Source organism: Dromiciops gliroides, chromosome 1, assembly GCF_019393635.1.
Source record: "Dromiciops gliroides isolate mDroGli1 chromosome 1, mDroGli1.pri, whole genome shotgun sequence".
Taxonomy (NCBI): Eukaryota; Metazoa; Chordata; class Mammalia; order Microbiotheria; family Microbiotheriidae; genus Dromiciops; species Dromiciops gliroides.
Window position 1 is genome coordinate 517,774,898 of NC_057861.1, and position 23,782 is coordinate 517,798,679.

Consider the following 23,782-nt stretch of genomic DNA (forward strand, 5'->3'; position numbering starts at 1 on the left):
TTACCTAAAAATACCCTATAAACTATAATTGAACAGGAGACTTTAACATTCAAGAAACTGAATAACAAACATCTTATGTGTTGCTTGTCAAATAAATACTGAAGATTTTAAAATTATTTATTGGTGAGTAGGTTAAAGGTTACTTTGTGTTATATTCCTTAATAAAGGCATATAATATAAAGAATCTTAATTGGCTCCTTTTTTTTTTTACCAAGGATAGTATAAGAGGAAATGGGAAATTAATTTCAGCAGGACAGTTTTATATTGAGTGTGGGGAGAATTCTTGGCTGTGAAAATTGTTAATTACTTAAATTTATTATCAAAGAAATTACATTTTCTCTTTCTCTGAATAAATGTTTCCCCAAAGGATAAAGACCTCAAATTATAATAATACTTATACTTCCTACTGTGTAAGTGTGATGAAAATTAAAAGACATATTTCAACAAGCATTTAATTCAACAACCACTTATTAAAATTGCTACTAATTTGTAAAATGTATAGTCTGTTGTAATGTGAAACTTTTGGAAACCATAAAGTGCTATGTAAATGTAAACGTGTTTTCATTCATTCTAATTTGATTATTTTTCTCTCTCTTTTTAGGAGGAGCATACTATTTAATATCTCGAAGTCTAGGACCAGAATTTGGTGGTGCAATAGGACTAATCTTTGCTTTTGCTAATGCCGTTGCAGTGGCTATGTATGTGGTTGGATTTGCAGAAACAGTTGTAGAGTTGCTTAAGGTAATTTGGTTTCCAGTTTCTTTGGTTGTGACTTCGTTCTTACAGCAAATACATATGTTAAATACAGAAGACCAAACGTTCAGTCTAAAATTTTTGAAATTTAAAATTTGAACTTCCAAGCAGAAGGCAACCAGGTAGCATAATGGATGGAGTCCATTGGAGTCAATAAAGACCTGAGGTGGCATCCTGGGCAAATCACTTAAGTTCTTTCTGCTTCAGTTTCCTTACCTGTAGAATGGGAATTATAATAGCACCTACCTCACTGGGTTGGGGGGATCAAAGGACAAAACATATATAAAGAGCTTCATAAATCTTTAAATTGGGGGGGGGGTGAGCTTTAAGTGACTTGCCCAGGGTCACACAGCTAGTAAGTGTCAAGTGTCTGAGGCCAGATTTGAACTCATGTCCTCCTGAATCCAGGGCTGGTGCTTTATCCACTGCGCCACCTAGGTGTCCCCTAGAGCTTCATAAATCTTGAAAGTGCTATATACATGTTAGCTATGATGATGATAAAGCTGTCCAGCTTTCCAGTTGCCTATTATAGCTATAATACTCAATTAGTTTGTTACTTTTTATACTTAAATTTTTTTGTTGTTTTGTAATATTGATATTAACACTGGTTTTTATTATATCTCAAAGAATATCTAATTATTTTATATGATAGCATAACATTGCTTTTAGATTTTCATAATTTTTAAAATTTAATAAATCATCTCAATTCTTGTGTGCAAAAAAACCAGAACATTGTGATTTTACAAAGGCTGAGAAATTTTTTTGTTGTTGTTGTTTTGGTTTTGGTTTTTTTTTTGGTGAGGCAGTTGGGGTTAAGTGACTTGCCCAGGATCACACAGCTAGTGTCAAGTGTCTGAGGCCGGATTTGAACTCAGGTCCTCCTGACCATCGGGGCCAATGCTTTATCCACTGCACCACCTAGCTGCCCCATGCTGAGAAATTATTAATCCCTATCCTATTATAGACAAAACACTAGCATATTAATATCTCCTTATGCTGGCCATTTGTCTATTCATGAACATACTCATTTTTCAATTAGTATTTATAGTAAATTCTTATTCATCTGTAAGCCAATTTGAAAATTACAGTAACTATGTTATTAGCATTCAACTTTTAAATTAATTTTTTTAAAGCAAGCATTTGTTTCATCTTCTTCCCATCCCACTCTACCCCCTACCTTCAGGGAAATAAAACAAAATAAAACTTGCAGCATATGTCTAATCATGCAAAACACCCTTTTTGGCCATGTCCAAAACTGTGTCTCATTCTGCATGTTTATTTTATCACTTCTTTGTCAGGAGTTAAGTAGCATTCTCTGTCACTGATTCTCTCAAATCATATTTATTCATTGAATTGATCAGAGTTCTCAGATCTTTTGAAATTACTCAATTTTACAACTCAACATTCAGCTTATATGAAAGTGAGAAGTGACAAGTGAATGAATATCAGGAATTTATTTTTCAAATTCAAAAACTTAAGTAGTGTTTGAGAAAAATTTATGCTGAACCCATAAAACCATCAAAGAAACATTAAGTCATATTCACCATGGTTTCATTACTTGAAAAGTAATTCAAGTGGTGTGATGGTGAGAAGTTTGGATGTGCGCGCATACACACATATAAAGGAATACTGTGGTTTGACTTCTGGAAATGAAAAATACAGCATTTGAAGTCATTAAAATCATAGAAAAACTTAGAGGTTTGTTAAAAGTAGAGGTTGATTTTTCTTATGCTACATTAATACAGCATTCGAAAGTTAATTCATTAATCATATTTTACTTTACATTTCTCTTTTGCGTGAAATTCTTGATATGTTTTTGCATTGAACTTTAAATAACAGCCTCTGTTCTAGCTAGTCGTTCATGTTAATATTAAGTGAATACTACCATTACATATGAATATATCATCTTTTTATAGGAGCATTCTATACTTATGGTGGATGAAATCAATGATATCAGAATTATTGGAGCCATTACAGTGGTAATACTTTTGGGTATCTCAGTAGCTGGAATGGAATGGGAAGCAAAAGTAAGCAATTATATGTGAAAATACAAACAAAAAGTATGTAAAATATTGATAACAAGTCATTGATGGAAACGAATGATACTTTTGTCACTTTTCTTCTAATGGGTTCCAATGATGTGTTTTAAAGGCAAACTGTTGTATATGGTTGCTTTTTTTTTTTTAATCTGGCAAGAATACATGCGAGAAATCTCTCAGGACACTTGAGTGGTGCCACATCATTACTGTCACTCTAAGTCATTACTCCCTGCTGGTGTCTCCCCAATCCTCTAACCGTCGTTAAGCCCTGTCACCGTCCCTTCTCTAGTTCTGGGTTTCCTTTAACTATGTTTCTATATTTCCTTTTATCCTGCAGCTGCCTTTCTAATAAGCCCAGAGCCCTAACCAGAGACAGGCATTTCCGTCAGATGCTGGAGGATCTGGATTTCAGTCCTCCCTGCCACAACAATGATGCCTGTGTAGCCAACTTCTCAGCTTCCCCAGGCAATTTCCTAAGATTTTTAAATTGCAGAAGAGTTGTTTGTCTTTCCTAATAAAGGAAGTTTACTTCCCTTTTGTTTCCTAAACCAGTGAAACCCCAGGTCTAGACTAGAAGTTATTTCTAGTACTGTAACCAACCACTGAACAAATCACATATAGACTTAACTTTACAAAATACAATTGAAACTCCAGTACTACATGCAAATGTAGAAGCCTTAATTAGTTCTCACCTGGAGTTCAGTCAGCCTTTATTCTGTTTGAGCTGAGCACTTATTGAAACTATTATTAGCTTGAGATAGGTTACATGTGGCAAGGCTTGGAGTTTTCTTGGCCTTTCTACAACCCAGTCCCTGATCTTGTGGAAAGCATTTCTCATCTGGACCCCTAACTAGCCCTCCCATTATCATCTGTCAGAAACCTTATAGATAGATACTTCTTTGAAACTTTAATAGCTGTAAGCCATCATGAAATCCAAATTGGCCATCAGAATAAGTATCTCATTCACTATTTGGCCTGCAAAGATTCCTCCTGTGATTCTTAGGTTATCTAGCCTTAAAGATAGCCAGTCTTTTTTCCCATTTGATTTTATTTAATCAATCATTTATTATCTGGCTTTTAATGTTCTTATTTTTTAATGAAGCACACCTGCTTCACCCCTTATCCTAGTATATAAGCCTAGCCTTGTCCAGCATCTATAGTCCTGCTTGCTTTGTGTTTGGTAGCACTGTCAAAATGAGTTTTGGGGCAGGGGGAGAAAAGAGGAATTCCTGATTGATTGCTGTAAAAACTCATCCTTCTGATTAAGCTTCCCACTAAATTCTTGTTTCTTGTCACAGCTAACCAATCCAATCTACTTCCCTAGGTAGTCTTTTCATCAGATCTTTCTCCTCCCCCTTCCTCTCCCCCTCCCCCAACCTAAATTATACTTTCTAAAATCCACATTTTCAATGGAAAAATAAAATTACACATATAATAATAATAACAATAACTGTTTTCACCAACAGTAAAGAAATGTGTCATTCTTCCATAATCTATTAGCGTATGTTCCAATTAAGCATAATAATTGCACACTTTTTTCCCATTTTTCTTTGGGTAGAAATATTCAGGTTAGTGACAGTAGATAAATAACATTACTTATGAATGTATACATTGTTATTTTAAATAATAGAGAAGAAAAGTTGATTATTTACTCCCAATCTAGGCTAAAAAAACAAGCCATTGTTATTTTCTACCACTTCTTTTTTTTTTTTTTTTTTGGTGAGGCAATTGGGGTTAAGTGACTTGCCCAGGGTCACACAGCTAGTAAGTGTTAAGTGTCTGAGGCCGGATTTGAACTCAGGTCCTCCTGAATCCAGGGCCGGTGCTCTATCCACTGCGCCACCTAGCTGCCCCCTCTACCACTTCTTAAGTCTTTGAAACCAAAGACCTTGCTAATCCCAACCTTATTTCTGAAAAATAAAAATTAGAGAAAATAGTAGAGAAATTGTGATGAGACCAGAAGTCAACTTAAAGAAACTAAATAAAGGATAAGGCTAGTTTTATTTTTATGTACATGGAAATGTCTAATGAAATTGAAAGGAATTATGTAAACTGAGTTTCTTAATACCCGCAAAGCCATTATCAATGCACTCATTTCCTAGTTCAGCAATAAACACTGATTCTTTTCACACTTTACTAGAATGATTCCTGTCCCCACACACTGCATTATATTTTGATGCGCATCCCCTCAAATAAATTTGGAAATGAACAAGAAAGAGGAAGGGGTAGTCTTAAATAAAACTCTTTCTCCTTGAAAGTCTTCATAATAATTTAGATTAATGCCTTCTCTTGAGTCTTACCTATTCAACATCCCTTTTTTCTTCTGACAATCCAGTACCTTTTCTTTTCCTATTTTATTTGTAAATAGTGTACCATTTGTGTCCATGGTCCCACCTTTGCCAGCAAGATAATGGATAGAAGATAAAGGGAATGTATGGCAAAGGGTCAAGAATGAATAGTGGAATACTCTATATCAGAATTTAAATTTTTTTCCACTGGCGACCTCTTTTCATCTGAGAAATTCTTATGTGACCCCGCATATATAGGTAGATAAAATAAGTATATGTAGCCTTTTACTGTTGCCAGATTTTTCTCAACCCCCCACATTCAGTTATGTGACCCAGGGTCACAACCCACAATTTAAGAAGCTTTGGTCTGTATCAGGATTGTTTAGAGTTTGCAGCACTTTTTTACTTGTGGGAAGCAGATACATTCTGAAAGCGGGGAACCATGCAGTAAAGTTCTTTAGCAAATAGGCTTTGCTTAGGATTAGTTTATTTATTTTCATATTTCTACTAGAAGTGTATTAAACATGTGGAATAGAAGCAATTTTTCCTACTAGGAATTTATTGAATACTTTTGTGTAATCTTTTGTCCTACTTAGAGAGACTTTTATCTGTTATATTGCATGAATGTTGTTTAAGCAGAAATTAATTTTAGAAAATTCTGGGTACTTTGTAATTTATCAACTATGTTCACAAAAATGATAATTGATTCTGGTTTTTAATGACAATATTTTAAATTGCAGGCGCAGATCGTTCTTTTGGTGATATTACTATTAGCTATCGTTGATTTTGTCATAGGAACATTTATCCCATTGGAAAACAAGAAGCCTAAAGGTTTTTTTAGCTATCAAAGTAAGTTTTAAAAACCCTAGAAGTGAAAATATCAAAATTTTAATATAAGATAAAATTACTGGTGCATTTAGAGAATTTTGATAATGTATTAATGAGGTAGGCAATCTTCTTTTATTTTAATTGATCTAATTCATTTTGGATCTCTATGTAGTACAGTAGGATTTAGTCATCTTTTTTTAGCATCCTTCATTTTTATCATTACAAAATAATAGAATTTAGGATATGTGTTACAGCTCTTCAGAATTTAATTGGACCTCTCTCCTGCTTTTGAAAAAGAAGAAATATTCATAAAATTTTCACTTATGTATTGAACTGGTTATAACATGATTTGTTTTGAATTTTTTGGATTATATTTCTATATATTTCAAATCATTGTGAAAGCAAGTAAAATATTTTTCTAGCTTTTAAATAAAAAGCTTCTTTCTCTAACTACTCAAGTTTTCATCCAATTTATTCTCTTGTGGTACTCTCAGATTTCCTATATTGTACTATTTCTCCCCCCAAATGTCAAAATTTCCAATTGCATCTTTTCCCGGAAATAACCTGATTACAGAGAGAGGTATGGCTAAATTCTTGCTATTTCTTATGTTATATATATATATATATATATATATATATATATATATATATATATATATATATATATATATGCAAAAACATGAGAAGTAAAAAGACCACTTCCATTAGCCCTTGAGATCTGACAAGGGACAATAAGTGGTGTTGTCCAGTAAAAGTAAGAAACCATAAGTGAAGTCAGGTGAGAGCAATAGAAAGGTAATATGAACTTGGAGTCAGGAAAACCTGGTTCAAATATGACTTCAGGGGCAGCTAGGTGGCACAGTGGATAGAGCACCGGCCCTGGAGTCAGGAGTACCTGAGTTCAAATCCAGCCTCAGACACTTAACATTTACTAGCTGTGTGACCCTGGGCAAGTCACTTAACCCCAATTGCCTCACTAAAAAAAAAAAACAAAACCAAAAACAAATATGACTTCAGACTGTGTGACTGTGTAACCCTGAGCTAGTCACTTAATTTCTCTGTGCATCAGTTTCTTTATTTGTAAAATGAGGGATTTGGACTGTGTGGACTCTAAGGGTCCTTCCAGCTCTTAATATATGAGCCCATGAAGGCTGCAGAAGAATATTCTATTAATTCAAGTCATTTCTTTGCTTATCCACAGTAATATTGACTACAGTCACATCCATGCTAGTAGATATGTGCAAAATTGGGGCAGCATTGTTTTTAAAAAGATTTCTGGGGCAGCTGGGTGGCACAGTAGATGAAGCACCAGCCCCGGAGTCGGGAGGACCTGAGTTCAAGTCTGGCCTCAGACACTTGACACTTACTAGCTGTGTGACCCTGGGCAAGTCACTTAACTCCAATTGCCTCACACACACACACACACAAAAAAAAAAGATTTCTGACTTTGACTTTGCAAGCTACAGGTTTGATAAAGACATTTGCCTCCTTCACTCGTTTATTGGAAAGAAGGAGCTAACTTCTAAGTACCTGTACTGTTTGTAACACTGCACAGTTATATGTAGTTTCACTTTTTATTTGGACAGTGGTTAGTTGGGCTGAAATAGCTCCAGTCCCTCTCCCTCTGAAACATTGTTCTCAGATTGTTTTGGCTCCTGGATTTGAGCAAGTCGAAACCTTTAAAAAATCAAATATAAGATTATTATGTTTAGAAGGGAGCAAGGAAAGACTGAAGGAGAAAAAGCTCCATGAGGAATTTTACTGTATAATTCAGAGGACCCCAAGCAAGTCTGATTTCAGGCTAATACAGTATTCAGTAGGTCATTGTTTCTCATTGTCTTGAGAGCCACCTTTTTGTAAAATATACAACTTCCTTTTTTCTACCTGACCCCACAGTGAAGGTTTTCTTCATGCTTATAAAAAAATCTACACTATATATTTTTGCTTATCATATATTTGGCTCATTGACAAATACTAGGTAAAATGTGCATGCCGCTCTTGGAAATAAAATGGGGATAAGTCCTCAAACTTGTCTGTCATTTTGGTTCTAAACTCTACTCTTCCTTCTTTTCAGCCCTTGTAGGAAATGCCCTGTTTGTATTTATTTCATTGGGATGATCCAGTTTTGTCATTAAAGAACCACTTTTTATATTGGCATCAACCAGATCTCTCCTAAATTTATAAGTCCTGTGTATCATTGAAAATATGACTTTTCAAAGACTCCTCTTCAATACAAACTGAAAAATATTTGTTCATTGACAGGTGAAATATTTACAGAAAATTTTGGACCAGATTTTCGAGATGAGGAGACTTTCTTTTCTGTATTTGCTATCTTTTTCCCTGCTGCAACTGGTATTCTAGCAGGGGCAAATATCTCAGGTGATCTTGCGGTAAGTCGAAAATTAGGATATCAATTACATGAAAAACACCTTTTCCCTTTGTTGTTAATCATTTTATCTGGTTTCTTTCAGGATCCTCAATCAGCTATACCCAAAGGAACGCTGTTAGCCATTTTAATTACTACTCTGGTTTACATAGGAATTGCAGTATCTGTAGGTAAAAAGCCTTTATTTTAAAATTTATTACTTATTCTAGAAACTTCTTATATATTACATTGTAGATTATAGTCATAACATGGTCAGCTAATCAGCAAGCAATTTAAGCTCCAGATAGTGTGCAAGATACTGTGCTAATCACTGGGATATCAATACAAAAATGAAACAGTCTTTGTTCTCAATTTATATCCAGTCGGTGAGAGACAATATATACATCTTTAAGTATAAGTTTGTGGGGGTGGGGGTGAAATATAAGAGGACACTAGCAGTAGCAACAGATTCAGGAAGAGCATCATGGGGGAAGTGGCACAAGCTGAACTTTGAAGAGAACTAGTTTCAGAATTTGATTAATTTAAAAGTTTTAAATCTTAAAAGTACAGTTTGAAATTGAACATCATTATCTGTAACTATAAATAACCCTTTAAATTAAAAGAATGTGGAAAATCCTAGTGGAGTAGTTCTAGGTATTAGAAAAACCTGTTGAAACCATCACATGCTCTGTTTCATTAATTCTTAGCAAAGAATGTATCCACAAATTAGTAAAGGCCAAGAGTTTCCTAAAATATGAATTTTCATATCTTCAGTTTTCCTTAAAATGCAGATTTCTGGCCAGAATCCAAATGATCTTTTACTGATTCTGTATATATATTTGTGTATAAGGTTTTACATGGAGCATTGGACTTGTCAAGAGGACTTAGGTCTGAAGCTTAGTTCTGCCTCTTGATTTGGGGCATATTACTTAACTAGGTTTCATTTGCTCACCTATAAAATGACTAGACCAGGTAATTTCTGTATACCTTCCCCCTCCAAGTCTAAGCTCCTATAAACTAAACCTACTAGAAATAACAAGCACATCACTCCCATAGGTAATAGCAATAATACAGTAAACGCAACAATACAAATTTTTTTAAAGAAAGAATTTCATGTTTGATTTGTCATGTTTCCACTAAAGGGACTGTGGCAAGGGGAATATTATTTTCAGATGAAGCAGATATGTAGTCTAGGGATAAAGACTCTGGCTCATAGCCTGCATCTGGCTTTCTCCATAATTTCATTCTGTCTAGCACAGGTATGAAGAGATTGCAATTAAAACTCAGGGAATAATCTTTTTCTCCCTAACAAATGGCTAGGTTGACCTATTCAGAGTGGTGTCTCAAAAATAATATCTGATACTTTTATAGTACCTTAAGGTTTACAGTGTGTTTTTATGGATATTATCTCCTCTGATTCTCACAAAGGAGGATAGAGGATCTTTGACATATTGTAGGTACTCCAGTTATTACTTGTCTGCAGGTCACATTTTAGGATTGTGAAACCTTAAAGAGGCTAAATGACATGATCTCACAACTCAATTAAGTGAGGGAGGCAGAATTCAAATCCAGTTCTCCTCTGACTCTTGAGCCCAACATTCTTCCATGATACCTCCTTTAAAAAGGCTTGATAAGAAAATTTCAGAGCTATGCATAATTTCTAAAGGGATTTTGAAAAAGTTTTATTGATGCCTTTTATTTTGACTTCACAGAAATTTCCTCATACCCACCACCTCAACTAACTGAACTTTTCTTGTAACAGAAAAAACTCACTGAGTTTTCCTCTGCAGATTTCCTATACGAGTTCATTTTCCACTTTGATACTTACCTCCCTGGTTGGTTGTCAGAATCTGATGAACCAATAGATAGAAATATGATTTAGAAAAAAATGTTATCAATTTATCTCTTGGGAGAGAGAGATGGGGAAATACGTTCCCTTTTTTTAAGCCCATTCAAAATCCCATCTCATCTATGACCATGTTTCATCAGTCTTTTCATCTCATGCACCTTCAGCTTATGCCTCTTTACTTTCCCATGGATTATATAGTCCTAACAAAAGATGCTTTCCCTTGATCCTGCTACTCCTTCAGGATATCATTCTATCTTTCCCCTCCCCTTCACAAAAAAGATAGTCTGTATTTATTGTCTGTGCTTGCTCATCAACCACTTAGACTCATCAACCCTTTGAAACTTACATCCCTATCATTACTGAACAAGCTATTTCCTATGCTCATGATTCTCTGTCTTACCTGGCCAGCCCTAACCTCTCTCCTAACTTCTAGACTCCCATCTCCAGTTGATTATTTCAAATGAGATGTCCTGTAGACATCTTAGACTCAAGATGTCCAAAACTAAACTAATTATTTTCCCTCCCAACATTTTCCCCTCTTCCTAATGTGTTATTACTGTTGAAGGTACTACCATCCTTCAGTCACCCTTGGCAACCTAGATGTCATCCTTGCTGACCCATCAATCATATTGTTGGCATATCCTGTTGATTTTACCTTCATAACAACTCTTTTGCATGCCTTCTTCTCTTTTCCTACACTTCCATCACTTGGTGCAAGCTGTCATCTCCTCACACCTAGACTGTTACAGTAACCTCATGGTTGGTCTTCGTGTGTCAAGTCTCTCCCATCATCACTTCCAATATAAATTCTTTGCTTAGCGTTCAAAGCCCTTCTTATCTCACCTGTTCCTACCTTTATAGTCTTACATCTTAATATATTCCCTCCTACTTTACCATCCAGTGGTACTGGCCTCCTTACTGTTCCTCAGTCACAAGACTCACATCTCCCAACTCCATATATTTTGCTTGCCCCATACCTAGAATTCTCCCACCTTCTCTCTTGGCTTCTTTGGTTTTCTTCAAGTCCCAGCTCCTCTGTAGATTATCTTCAATGTCTACTGCATATATCTGGTTTGTACAGAGTTGTTTGGCTATTGTGACCCCCTTTAGACTGTGAGCACCTTGAGAACAGGGACTATTGCCTCTCTTTGTGCCCCAGAGCTCAGCATAGTGCCTGACACTTAATAGTTGCTTAATAATTGGTTGTTGACTGACTGGCTCAAAATCACTAATCATTAAATCAAATGAACTTTTTTCCTTTCCTTATCTTCCTTGATTTAAAACATTTGGCCACCCCTTCCTTGATAACCTTTCCTCTTTGGGTTTTTACAACCCTGCACTATTATGGTTTCTTCCTGTGTCTATTATCACTGTTCTGTTTTGCTAATTTCCTCACCTTTATCTCCTTAACAGTGGATTCTGTCTTTACTCCTCTTTTGGTCTCTATGCTCTCTCCCTAGGGAAATCACATCCATTCTCTTAAACTCAAGTTATCATGTCTCTACAGAGTCTACACCTCTGATCCCAACCTCCTCTCCAACTTCTAATTATCCATTGGATGTCTAACCAACGACCTATTTAACCCATTATTGAAATCACCATTGTCCTTATCTTTTGTTCTTCCTCTAAGTGGTCTATTTCTTTTGATTGTACCACCATCCTCCCAGTCACCCATGCTTATAAAACCTGAAATCTTCCTTTAATTAGGTTCAAGTGCTACTTGTTCCATGAAGTCTTTTCTGATCTTTTCCATTATTAATGTTCTCTCCCTCCTCAAATCACTTTGTATTTATCTGTGCACATGTTATATGAGTTCACCCATTGAATCTAAGCGTCCTGAGAGGCAGGTATTCTTTTTTATCTTTATGTACTGTACTTGGGACAGTACCTTGCACCTAGTAGGCACTTAAGAAATATTTATAGTAAGAAAATTAACTAAATTACTTATTTCTTATACAAAGTATTACTTGTGCTTCAGGTTCTTGTGTTGTTCGGGATGCTACTGGAAATATCAATGACACTATCACCATGGAGCTAACAAACTGCACTTCTGCAGCCTGCAAATTAAATTTTGATTTTTCAGCATGTGAAACCACAACTTGTGATTATGGCCTGATGAACAACTTCCAGGTGAGTGTGGCCTTCATATTTTAGTAGCAGTCGAACAGTTTTAGCATTGTTTAACAAAACCAGGCACCACAACTTCTTATGTGGGAGTCTCCTTCACTCCATTCATACAGCCACTGTTCTAGTTCAGGCTCCTACCACCTCCTTCTTGGACTTTTGCAGTCCCTGCTAATTGACCTCCCTACCTCAAGTTTCTCCCTACTCCAGTCTGTCCTCCACCCAGCTACCAAAATGATTTTCCTTAAGCACAGGTCTGAGGATATTGCTCCCCTACTTGGTAAAACCCAGTGACTGTTGCTTCTAGAATCAAATAGAAACTTCGGTTTGACCTTTAAAACCCTTCACAACTTGGCCTCAAATATATCTTTGTGGACCTTTACCTTACTGTCCTTTGGGGCAAACTAGCCTTCTTCTGTTCTTACACCTTAGACTTTATCTCCCTTTAAGTTGGCTATCCCCAGTGCCTGTAATGCATACTCTTCCCTCTGCCACCTCATAGTACTTTTTATTTCCTTCAAGACACAGCTCATGTTCCACTTTCTACATGAAGCCTTTTCCAGAACACTGTGAACTGCTAATCCTCCTCCTCCCAAAATATCTTGTGTTTTGTTGTTATTGTTCAGTCATTTCAGTTGGGTCTGACTTTTTGTGACCCCTTTTGAGTATTTTTGGCAAAGATACTGGAGTGGTTTGCCATTTCCTTTTCCACTTCATTTTACAGATGAGGAACTGAGGCAAACAGGATTAAATGACTTGCCCAGGGTCACATAGCTACTAAGTGTCTGAGGCAAGATTTGAACTCAGGTCTTCCTGACTCCAGGCCCAGCACTCTATGCAATGACCTGTGTAACTGCCTTTACCTTGTATTTAATCTGTGTATATATTTGTATATGTACATGCTACTTCCTTTGATAGAATGAAGCTCCTCAAGGACAGGGACTGTTCCGTTTTTATCTTTTTATCCATAAAACTTAGCATAGTACCCGGCATGGATAGGCTCTCCCTCAATGCTTATTGATTGAACTTGGATGAAGTGGACAGAATGTTCTCTCAAATGACAAAGTGCCTACCCTAATATCTATGACCAACCCATGGAAGTGAGTAGTTGACTACAAAATAAGATAGGCTAGAAGCAGTGCAGAACATAGAAAAGTGGGTTTATAGCATATGCTTAATTATAAAATCTCAGTAGTCTGTAGCATTTATGTGCTAATAACTCTAAGTACCTCAGCCCTTGAGGGGATCCTGGTATTATGGTGCAGAGGAGTAAGTGATCGTTGATAACTTTGAGTCTTCAAGAAAATATTAGATTCTGTTTAGCATACTCTAAGAAGGTAGGGGGAAGCATGCCATAGGTTTTAGTGAGATTTCTGTGGGAAACAGTTAAATATAATTTTAATTTTGATGGTAAAAAGAATGTTTCAGTTGGCTGAAAAGCTCACTTATCTAGAATATTTCTCCTTGAGGTTTTGGGTTTGTTTTAATCACTGCTGAAATGGCTTTTTCCTCCTATAACTAAAAATGGAGAACCTGCCTAATTCTAATTATCTTGTTGTCTAATTGTCTGTCTTACCACTATTACTGCTACTTCTGAGTTTACTTTGGTAATCAGTAATGCTCTTTAATCAGACATGCCCGTATAAAGTTGTGTTGTTTTGGAGGGTGCAAACCTAAAATGTGAAATTCTCTCTTCAATGCAGCTTTAGAACTGGTCTGTATTTTAGAGTATTATAGCGTTGCTTGGGGAACTGAGAGGTTAAATGACTTAGATCTGGTCAAGCAGCCAGTGTAGGTGAGAAGCAGGATTTGAGCCCAGGTCTTCTTAACTCCAAGACTAGTCTTCTTTTCACTGTCCTTTTAAAAAGCCTTACCCTGACCTATCTTTCCAGACTTTTTGTATATTGCTCCTCCTCCTATACTCAGTAGTCCAGCTTTGTTTCTCAGTGTTCATTATCACCTCCAAAAGATAATTTGGTAAGTCTTGTTGGAGAGGACATTAATGACTAAAAAAGAAGGATTGGTAATTAACTGAAATCATATTCCTCTGGCCTACGTCTATGTTAAATATAAACCCCAAATAATCCAAGAATTAAATATATTTTTCAGAATTGTTTTTAAAGAAAATTTATTTAATAGAGATCAAATAATATAGCTTTAATTTTGCTTTCATCTCATTCTTCCATTGTATATCTCTAACAAAGAAATGGATTTTTTGTTATAAAATTTCAAGCAATTTAAGAATAATTGTTGCTTCATTGAGTGGTATAAATATTAAAACATTACATAATCGTTTGTTTTTCTAGTCACAAGACTAGGTAAAATTTCTAGAATGAAAGAAAGTATTCATGCACAGTTAGTGATTCAGGGCTATTCTGACATTGATATTGTGTTTGAAAGGCACAAATGTTGGTTTCAGCCCAATGTCTGAAAATGCCAGATTCTTGTGATGTTGCTTTAAAATACAAAAGTTTGTTGTCTTCATCAAGTCTAGTGCGTATTCATGCATGAACTGGGAAGCATAGTATTGGGACAGTTGGCATAATGGAAAGAAAACTATATTAAGAATCAGAAGACCTGGATTTAAAGTCCTGCTTCTCTACCTATTTACTCACCCAGTTCATTGTCCATATAGCTGTGTGACTCTGTAAAATTAGGATTTTGGTCATAAGCCATAGTTATCATACTTGTTGTTCTCAGGACCCCTGTATGCTCTCAAAAATTGAGGACGCTTACCCAAGATCTTTTGTTTATATGGGTAATATAAATATCTACCGATATTTACCATATTCGAATTTTAAATATCTTAGTATTGTTGTGAAAGTAGTTTTGATCTTGTGGACATCCTAGAAGGGTCCACAAGGAACTTTCAGGAGTGCACTTTGAGAACTCATAGGCTGGATCAAGGGCTCTCAGCCTAGTCTGTGAAATTAGGGGTGTGTGTGTGTGTGTGTGTAGGCAAATGTGTATACATATACATACATATATGTTCCTTTTAAATTTTATGTATTTGAGCTTATGCATTTAAAAACCTTATTCTGAGAAGAGGTCCATAGGCCTCAGTAAACTGAAATCCCAAAGGGGTCCATGACCCAAAAAGAGGAATAGTTTGAGATCATTTCTAAAATCCCCTCAGCTCTAACACTGTATAGTTCTTTATATTACTTAAATTTTTTCCATATGTGTTCTTATAAAGATATAAAACAGAGGGGTGGAGGATACTAAAATCCTTGGATCTTTTTCAAACTACAGGCTTATTCTAATTTGCATTTGTAAAACTGATTTTTTTCAACCCAAGTATACAACATCCTTCTAAGATTGAGCTCACTGATTTGTGCTGTAGAGAGAATCTTTCTGGATCCTGACTGTATTCAGTGGGTTAGCTAACTTTATGTTATGTACAAAACATTTCTATTATGAATATAATAAAATTTTCATATGAACTAATCCTACAGATAATCAAGAAATTTCTAACTTAAAAACTAGATCTGATGCTGATATACCCAAATATTAGTCTTGTATATGTCTTGATTATCCATAAGATTATTGTCATCTTAACATCTGTGTTTAGTAAATGCAAAATAATTTTAATATTATCCAAAGTGACAAATAATTGGGAAGGTAAATCTTCAAAGAATGCAGTAATAACTAGCATTTAAATAATACTTAAAGATTTTGCAAAGCATTTTACACATGTCATCTCATCTCATTTTAACCTCATAACAACCCTGGGAGGTATGTGCTATTTTCGACTATTTTACAGATGAAGAAACTGAGACAGACAGGTTAGGTGACTTGCCCAGGAAACCCCAGCTAGTAAATGTCTGAGGCTGGATTTGAACTTGGGTCTTCCTTATTCCAGGTCCAGTGCTCTATCCACTCTGCCATTTAACTGCCACTTTATAATGCCATAAGACATTATGAAACCAAAAACAAGTGCCATTGACTTTGCCCCTTTTATTAAAATAATCTAGAGATAACTAGTATTTTGCTTCTGATAATACTTTTGGTATTGGTTTTTAGTTCATCTACTTGTTGATAAGATTGCTTTTGTTTTATTTTATTGCTTTTAGGTAATGAGTATGGTGTCAGGATTTGCACCCCTGATTTCAGCAGGTATCTTTTCTGCTACTTTGTCTTCTGCCTTGGCATCTCTTGTGAGTGCTCCCAAAATCTTTCAAGTAAGTACATTACAATCAGGTTATTCAAGTTATTGCCATAAGATATTATTTTGAACTCATTTATATAAAGTGTGCTAATACAGACAATAAGAATACATATTATCTTTCCTACTTGAAGATGCCCTCTGTCATGGCATATAGTCTTAGTTATTTTCCATATTAGTGGAAAATAGATTAATAGAAAAGTGATGTATTGGCAGTGATATGTGCATCCTTTCCCATTACTTCTTTGTGACCAATGGTGAGTATATATGAGATAGTTGGCAAGACTTAGGAGTAGTCTGCTTATACAACAGAGGAAAACAAATGGGCTTTTTCCTGATTTAAATATTATTTTAATCAACTTAACTAACCAGTTATAAATATGATTTAGAGTATTACCCTTGTTTAAACTATATTGATAGCCAAGCAGCTATTAATTGTTGAATAAGGACTGTTTTTAACCAACACTATTTCCTAATAGCATTAAAAGGGAATTAACTTTCCTCGTAATTGTGCTGGTTGATTTTTTTTTTTAAGAAAATGTATTGGTTCAATAACCTAAGATTTTTATTTGCATCATAAGCTTTGTTTTTAATATATAGGTGTATGTGTGTATATTTGTATATATACATATACACATATGAATGTATGTATGTGTGTACATCTGTGTATGTATACACACACAGAGATAATTTTCTTAAAGGAAAAATACCTTTATTTTGTGCTTACAGTGTTCTTGAAGGAACTATTGACCTTATTTGATAGCCTTATAACCGATCTTTTAAGAAAATATCACATCCTTAATTCTTAAAATAAATGATAGATCTTTGACATTGAATTTTTATTAACTCTTTAATTAGAAAAAGTATGTGGAGCAAAATATTAGCTCTTAAACTAAGAACTAATTTTTTAAAAGCTGCTTCTGTTTTTTTAATATTATATTTAACCAATTTGACTCTTACCACAATGATGTTATAGACTATTTTCATCTGTAATTTGCCAGTTCTGGTGGTAGTATATGTACATTGGTGGTGATAGTAAACAGAATGAGTGACTTTTTCTGGTATAAATGACATAAGAGCTACATACAACTCTTACAGCCAGGGGTACAGTTTTCTTTCTGAAAGAACCTCTTAACATTTGACTAGATCAGTTATTTACCCTGAAAGTATTTTAAGCACTCCTCTTATTTACTTTTGAGAATAAAAGATTGTTTATACCTAACTATATTGTACATTAAAGGGCCTTTCACTGTTACAAGTATAAAGTAAGAGGGAAAAATATGTCAATAAAGTAGGTTAATATGAGCCTTTTTTATTTGAGGAAATGCCTTTGGCACAACCTATCTTTTACTTTAATGTTTCCCTTTTTTTTTTTTTAATTAGGCATTGTGTAAGGACAATATCTACCCAGCTTTCCAGATGTTTGCTAAAGGTTACGGGAAGAATAATGAACCACTTCGTGGCTATCTCCTGACATTCCTAATTGCACTTGGGTTCATCTTAATTGGTTAGTTATTTAAATCGATATAAATGTGAGTTTTGAGGTCTTACATTTTAACTCATAATTATTTTGTTTCTGACCTCAGATTTAAACAAGGGTCTCAGTTCACTATAACTGGTTTCAACTTAACTAAGTCCCCTTTGCTTTCAGAAGAGATTGTCAGGAAGGAAGTACTTAAAACCCATTTAGTTATAGGATTCACCAAAATAATTCATATCCTAATTCTGGAAATGTAGAGTCCTTAATTCAGCTCCAGAACTCTGAGTTATTAAAAAATGCTAATTCTTACCCTGTTATGAACCATGTGACCTCATTTGTTATATGGGAATAGAACAGAATTAATACAGAGGGGTAATGGAGTCTCTCTCAAATAGTAACCTTTAATTTGAATCTGTAAATAATTTAACCTCTTTATGTGATCTTTGCAGCTGAATTGAATGTTATTGCTCCAATAATCTCCAACTTCTTCCTTGCCTCATATGCACTGATTAATTTTTCAGTGTTTCATGCCTCACTTGCAAAATCTCCAGGTAATAATTGTCCACTTGAAGTTTTAAAGTTTGTTAATGTAGAGTTTGGTTATTAAAGTATTGTTTGGTGATTTTAGAAAAGACACTTAACCTGCCAACTGGATTTATGTATGCATGTGTATTACTATATAATTTTTATGTAACTGTAACATATACTAATAGAAAAGATAACATTCAAAACTTTGTACTATAACAATTGAGAATGCTATAAACCAGTTCTAGGCATTTAGCAAAAGGATTATTATGGACCAGAAAGAGGATTAAATTTATGTAATAGATGCTTTTGTAATTTTTTAAGATAATGACAGTAATTAGAACTGGAAGTCACCTTAGAGATCCTCTAAACCAATGCCTCTCAATTTACAGATGACAAAACCTGTTCAGAGAACATAAGACTTGCTCAGAATTACACGTAACGTACTTAGGATTTTAATCCAGGGTGTCTCTCTCCCAATTCCACTATATCAAAATTTAATAATTGGTATATTTAAAAAATAAATATATTTAATTTTTACTTTTAAAATATAGCTTAAACTACTGTGGCAACTTCATATCTTTGTCATCTTTTAAACCTAAATAGCTACATATAGTTTGTATGTATATACCTATATATAGCTATGTTATAAAACAGATACTAGTTTTATAGAGTTAAATTATAAATTTGTGATATTTTCCAAATTTAAATTAAATTTCCAAATGAAAGATTTTGTATATAAATAGCCTACCATTTCATTAACATGGGTGTTGAGGCTATTTGGATTATCCATTTTTATAGTTTACTTTGAAATATATATTTTGTATGTTGGGTTACATATGTGTATGACATGAATATTTCCATCAGTTAAAACAAAGTAACAAAATCAACAATGTTCACAACAGCATTGGAAATGTAGAAGGTAGACCTCTATATGTTTTTCATGTTGTAATAAGTGTTTTTTGAATTGTTGACTCTTCTTTCAGTTTGAAAACTTTTTTCCAGGTGAGGGAAGTGAATGTACTTGTTGTTCCATAGTTTCTTGTGATAGTTTACTTGCTAATACATTTATAAATGACTCCAGAGGTGGCACAGTAGACAGTGCTCTGGTCCTGGAGTAAAGAAAACCCAAGTTCAAATCTAGCCTTGGACACTTATTGCTATTTGAGCAAATTGCTGAACTTGTGTTTGCCTCAGTTTTCTCAACTATAAAATGGATATAATAACACCGACTTCTCAGAGTTGTTGTGAGAATGAAATGAGAAATTTGTTAAAAGTGCTTAGCATAGGGGGCAGCTAGGTGGCACAGTGGATAGAGCACTGGCCCTGGATTCAGGAGGACCTAAGTTCAAATGTGGCCTCAGACACACCAGTTGTGTGACCCTGGGCAAGTCACTTAACCCCAATTGCCTCACACCAAAAAAAAAAAATTGCTTAGCACAAAACCTGACACATAGTAGGTGCTATATAAATACTTATTCCCTTCCCTGCCCCTTGCCAACCCTAAGTGGTGAAATATATAACCCTCCTTTAAAAAGAAAAGAAGGGGGCAGCTAGGTGGCACAGTGGGTAAAGCACCAGCCCTGGATTCAGGAGGACCTGGGTTCAAATCCAGCCTCAGACACTTGACACTAGCTGTGTGACGTTGGCCAAGTCACTTAACCCTCATTGCCCTACCAAAAAAAAAGAAAGAAAAAAAGGAAGAAAAGAAATGAATGGGACATAAGTTAAATATTCTTTGGCTTTTTTATTGGGAGGGCAGAGTGAGTTATTGGAAAGTAAAAGTGATATAAAAAGCACAGTTTTTTTGAGTAATCATTACAAAATGTGAAGGTTATGTAAATGTGCAGTAACATGATCTTAATTTTTTTTATGGTTAGGTTGGCGTCCTGCTTTCAAATATTACAACATGTGGATTTCACTTATTGGAGCAATTCTCTGTTGTATAGTGATGTTTGTCATTAATTGGTGGGCTGCATTGTTAACATATGTCATAGTTCTTGGATTGTACATTTATGTCACCTACAAAAAACCAGGTCAGTAGATTATGTAATGTATACTTTTAGACTAAAATATTGTTCTAAGTATTGTTATTTTATGCTTAGGATCATCATTTACATTTATTTGCTTTGCATTGAAAGGCAAGTTTATGCTTAATATACAAATAAGAAAATGTATGACCATCTTGTTAAAGAAAGCTACTTTAAATTCAATTATTGATGCTCTCATTTTATTTACTCATAATGACATTTAAGCTTATCTTATTTCTAGAAGATAGTAATACAATCTGATAATATTTTAGCTTGTCAAAATCAGTTATTAAAAAGTTTCTTTTTAAGGTTTAAAACTGCAAGCAGTGTAATAGCCACAGCACATATGTAAACTGACTGTGATTCAGTTGAACAGGCATTTATTGAGTCCCTACTTTGTGCCTATTACTGCATTAGATATTATTGGATTCCCAAAGCCAGCCACAGCCTCTTTGAGCTTAGTAATCGAGGGGATGCGCGCGCGCACACACACACACACACACACACACTTATAAGAGCATATTTAAAAATCAAGTAGTTTAAACTTTTTAATTAAATTCTAAAGGCACACAACTTAGAAATCCTTCAAAAGGGATGTAGTTACTGACTGGGAAAAGATAATAATAAATCAAATGTCAAAAACCATGATCAGTATCTATTGGTGAAGAAGCAGCAGGTTGGAATTTCAAATGAGAACATTGGGAACAAAAGGATAGAACCAAATCTCTGGAGAGGGAGAATCTAACCTGGTTAGAGTGAAGGGACTGAACTGGGTAATAAACGATAGGTTTGAAGGCTTTCATTGATCTAGGTCTTTTGATACTATATATTTGCTCATAGCTAGTACAAGTGTTTCAAAAGAAATTAATGTGTTAATGAATATTCACATTTTTAACATTTATTTGGCAGCAGCAAAGGCAGATGTCATATAGCAAGAGGACTGGCCTGGATTCCAGTCCTAACTCTGATTCACACTGGTTTTGTGGCCCTGGGTAACACAATTACCCTCTGAGTGGTCTATGCAGCACCCTAAAACTATAGGTTAGAAGATGCTGGTCTGCATTGAGAGAAGGCATTTCCTCACCTAGTTTTCTTGAATTCACAGATCTAGTTGCTATCCCTGTTGGACAATTGTTTTGGCAATTATGTAAAGAAGTGAGTAGATGGGAAGGAGAGTCAAGAGGCAGAAGTAGAACTGAGAGGCTGTTCCAGAAATCCAAATATAAAATTGAAATCTAGATTGGGATATTGACTCTGAAATATGAGACTATGCCTTTATAATCAGTTCTTCTAGGTCTACTTTCTTTGCTTGTTAATCTTTAAAATATTTGTCAGTTATACAGTTTAACTTACCAAACCATGATATTTTTCACAGAAATATCTTTAAAATCCCATTATAAAAACAGGAGAAAGGAATGAACATCTAGATCAGGACTTCTTAAATTTTTTCCACTCACAACCCCTTTTTGCCCAAGAAATTTTCGTGCCACCCTGGGCATATAAGTATATAAAATAGGTGTATGTATCCTTTTACTGTGGCCAAATTTTTCATGACCCTCACATTCACTTGTAACTTCATATGTGGTCACACCCCACAGTTTAAGAAGCTAGGGTCGGGGCAGCTAGGTAGCACAGTGGATAAAGCACCGGCCCTGGAGTCAGGAGTACCTGGGTTCAGATCCGGCCTCAGACACTTAACACTTACTAGCTGTGTGACCCTGGGCAAGTCACTTGACCACAATTGCCTCACTTAAAAAAAAAAAAGAAGAAGCTAGGGTCTAGAACATTTGCTAATTTACTAAGAAATCCAAATTGCCAATGTAACCAATCTAAATGTCTGAAAAGCACAAATTTCTTCTGTGCTGTGTACAGTAACTGTGTTATGGACGGGAGTTCTGTCTAGAGTTTAAGGCTTGACATCTCTTACTATTTTTAGTTAGATAGTTAGTTAGTTGTGTTGGTGGGGCAATGAGGGTTAAGTGATTTGCCCAGAGTCACACAGCTAGTGTTAAGTATCTGAGGCCAGATTTGAATTCAGGTCCTCCTGAATCCAGAGCCAGTGCTTTATCCACTGCATCACCTAGCTGCCCCTTGACATCTCTTTAAAACGATGTTAAGATATTCTTTTATGGAAGCGAAAATATCTTTTTTGAGTTGATGTCACCACACACTTACAACTATATGCATGTGCATATATGCTCATGAACACATAAGTATATGTATATACACAGCACATATACCTGCACTACACATGTGTATACACACACACATATGAACATGTATGTCTGTGGTTTCATGAGTGTGACGTTACCCCCAAAAAAATACAGTCTCTGATGGCCAGCCATCTGGTTGTGAACCTCAGATAGCTTACCTGAGATGGTAGGCCACCAACAGGATACAATCTTTCACTAAATCCATACTTGAATACTTTCCAGTGTGGTAGGACTTGAGAGCTTAAATTTGGTGAGCATACAGTAGATATGGGTTACCTCCGCATAACAGTGAGGCATCCAAATAGGATTTTAGTGAAAGATTTAAATAAATAACAGTCAAAATTTGAAAAAGCTCCCCCCCACAAATTTAAATTGGTAACAATTAGCAATGTTATATCTTCCCACAGATGTGAATTGGGGATCTTCCACACAAGCCCTGACTTATCTGAGTGCACTGCAGCACTCAATTCGTCTTTCTGGTGTAGAAGACCATGTGAAGAACTTCAGGTAAACTAACAAGATGTCACATAGAGACTTCTTTAATACCCAACAACTCTTTGCTATTACTACAATAGAAGTGGCTGATTTTATATATATGTGTATGTATATATATATATATATATATATATATATATCTCCTTTGGATATCCTCATTTCTTGTGAGCCAGCAATATAGTTTTCGGTCAAAAGTCTTAGGGCTAGAGTCAACTAATCTAGCAATAATTACAGATTAAATCAGAAGTTAACCTAAGTTTTTTATTACTTCTCTATGAAATGTTAGTAATTGTTACCTACCTCATAAGCATATATCGTAAGGATCACCATCTCTATCGTTTGAAGACTTCCTAAAGATAGGAACTTGAAAATAATTTATAAACAGTTCTTTTATTATAACTTTAATTATCACCCACTACTAAGTTTATAATGCCTTTGTTACTACATTTATTTTTTGTTATTTCTTACTTTTAGGTGTGAGCAAAACTTTTCTTGAGACATCCGGGTAGCACAATTGATAGAATACTAGGCTGGAGTCAGGAAGACTTACATTCCTGATTTTCAAAATCTGATCTCAAATACTTATTAGCTGTGTGACCCTGGGCCAAGTCACTTAACCCTGTTTGCC

General features: G+C 35.1%; 1 protein-coding gene across 2 annotated transcripts in view; it reads left to right on the top strand.

The window, feature by feature from the left end:
* SLC12A2 (solute carrier family 12 member 2) overlaps positions 1 to 23,782 on the top strand; it is a 130,744-nt gene that overhangs the window by 69,361 nt on the left and 37,601 nt on the right. For both annotated transcript variants that reach the window (XM_043969701.1, XM_043969710.1), the window contains exons 5-15: positions 602 to 741; positions 2,670 to 2,780; positions 5,821 to 5,929; positions 8,171 to 8,298; positions 8,380 to 8,464; positions 12,101 to 12,252; positions 16,320 to 16,427; positions 17,795 to 17,918; positions 18,341 to 18,442; positions 20,297 to 20,452; positions 23,067 to 23,166. In XM_043969701.1, coding sequence (XP_043825636.1) covers positions 602 to 741; positions 2,670 to 2,780; positions 5,821 to 5,929; positions 8,171 to 8,298; positions 8,380 to 8,464; positions 12,101 to 12,252; positions 16,320 to 16,427; positions 17,795 to 17,918; positions 18,341 to 18,442; positions 20,297 to 20,452; positions 23,067 to 23,166 — 1,315 coding nt within the window. The remainder of the gene's footprint in view (positions 1 to 601; positions 742 to 2,669; positions 2,781 to 5,820; positions 5,930 to 8,170; positions 8,299 to 8,379; positions 8,465 to 12,100; positions 12,253 to 16,319; positions 16,428 to 17,794; positions 17,919 to 18,340; positions 18,443 to 20,296; positions 20,453 to 23,066; positions 23,167 to 23,782) is intronic.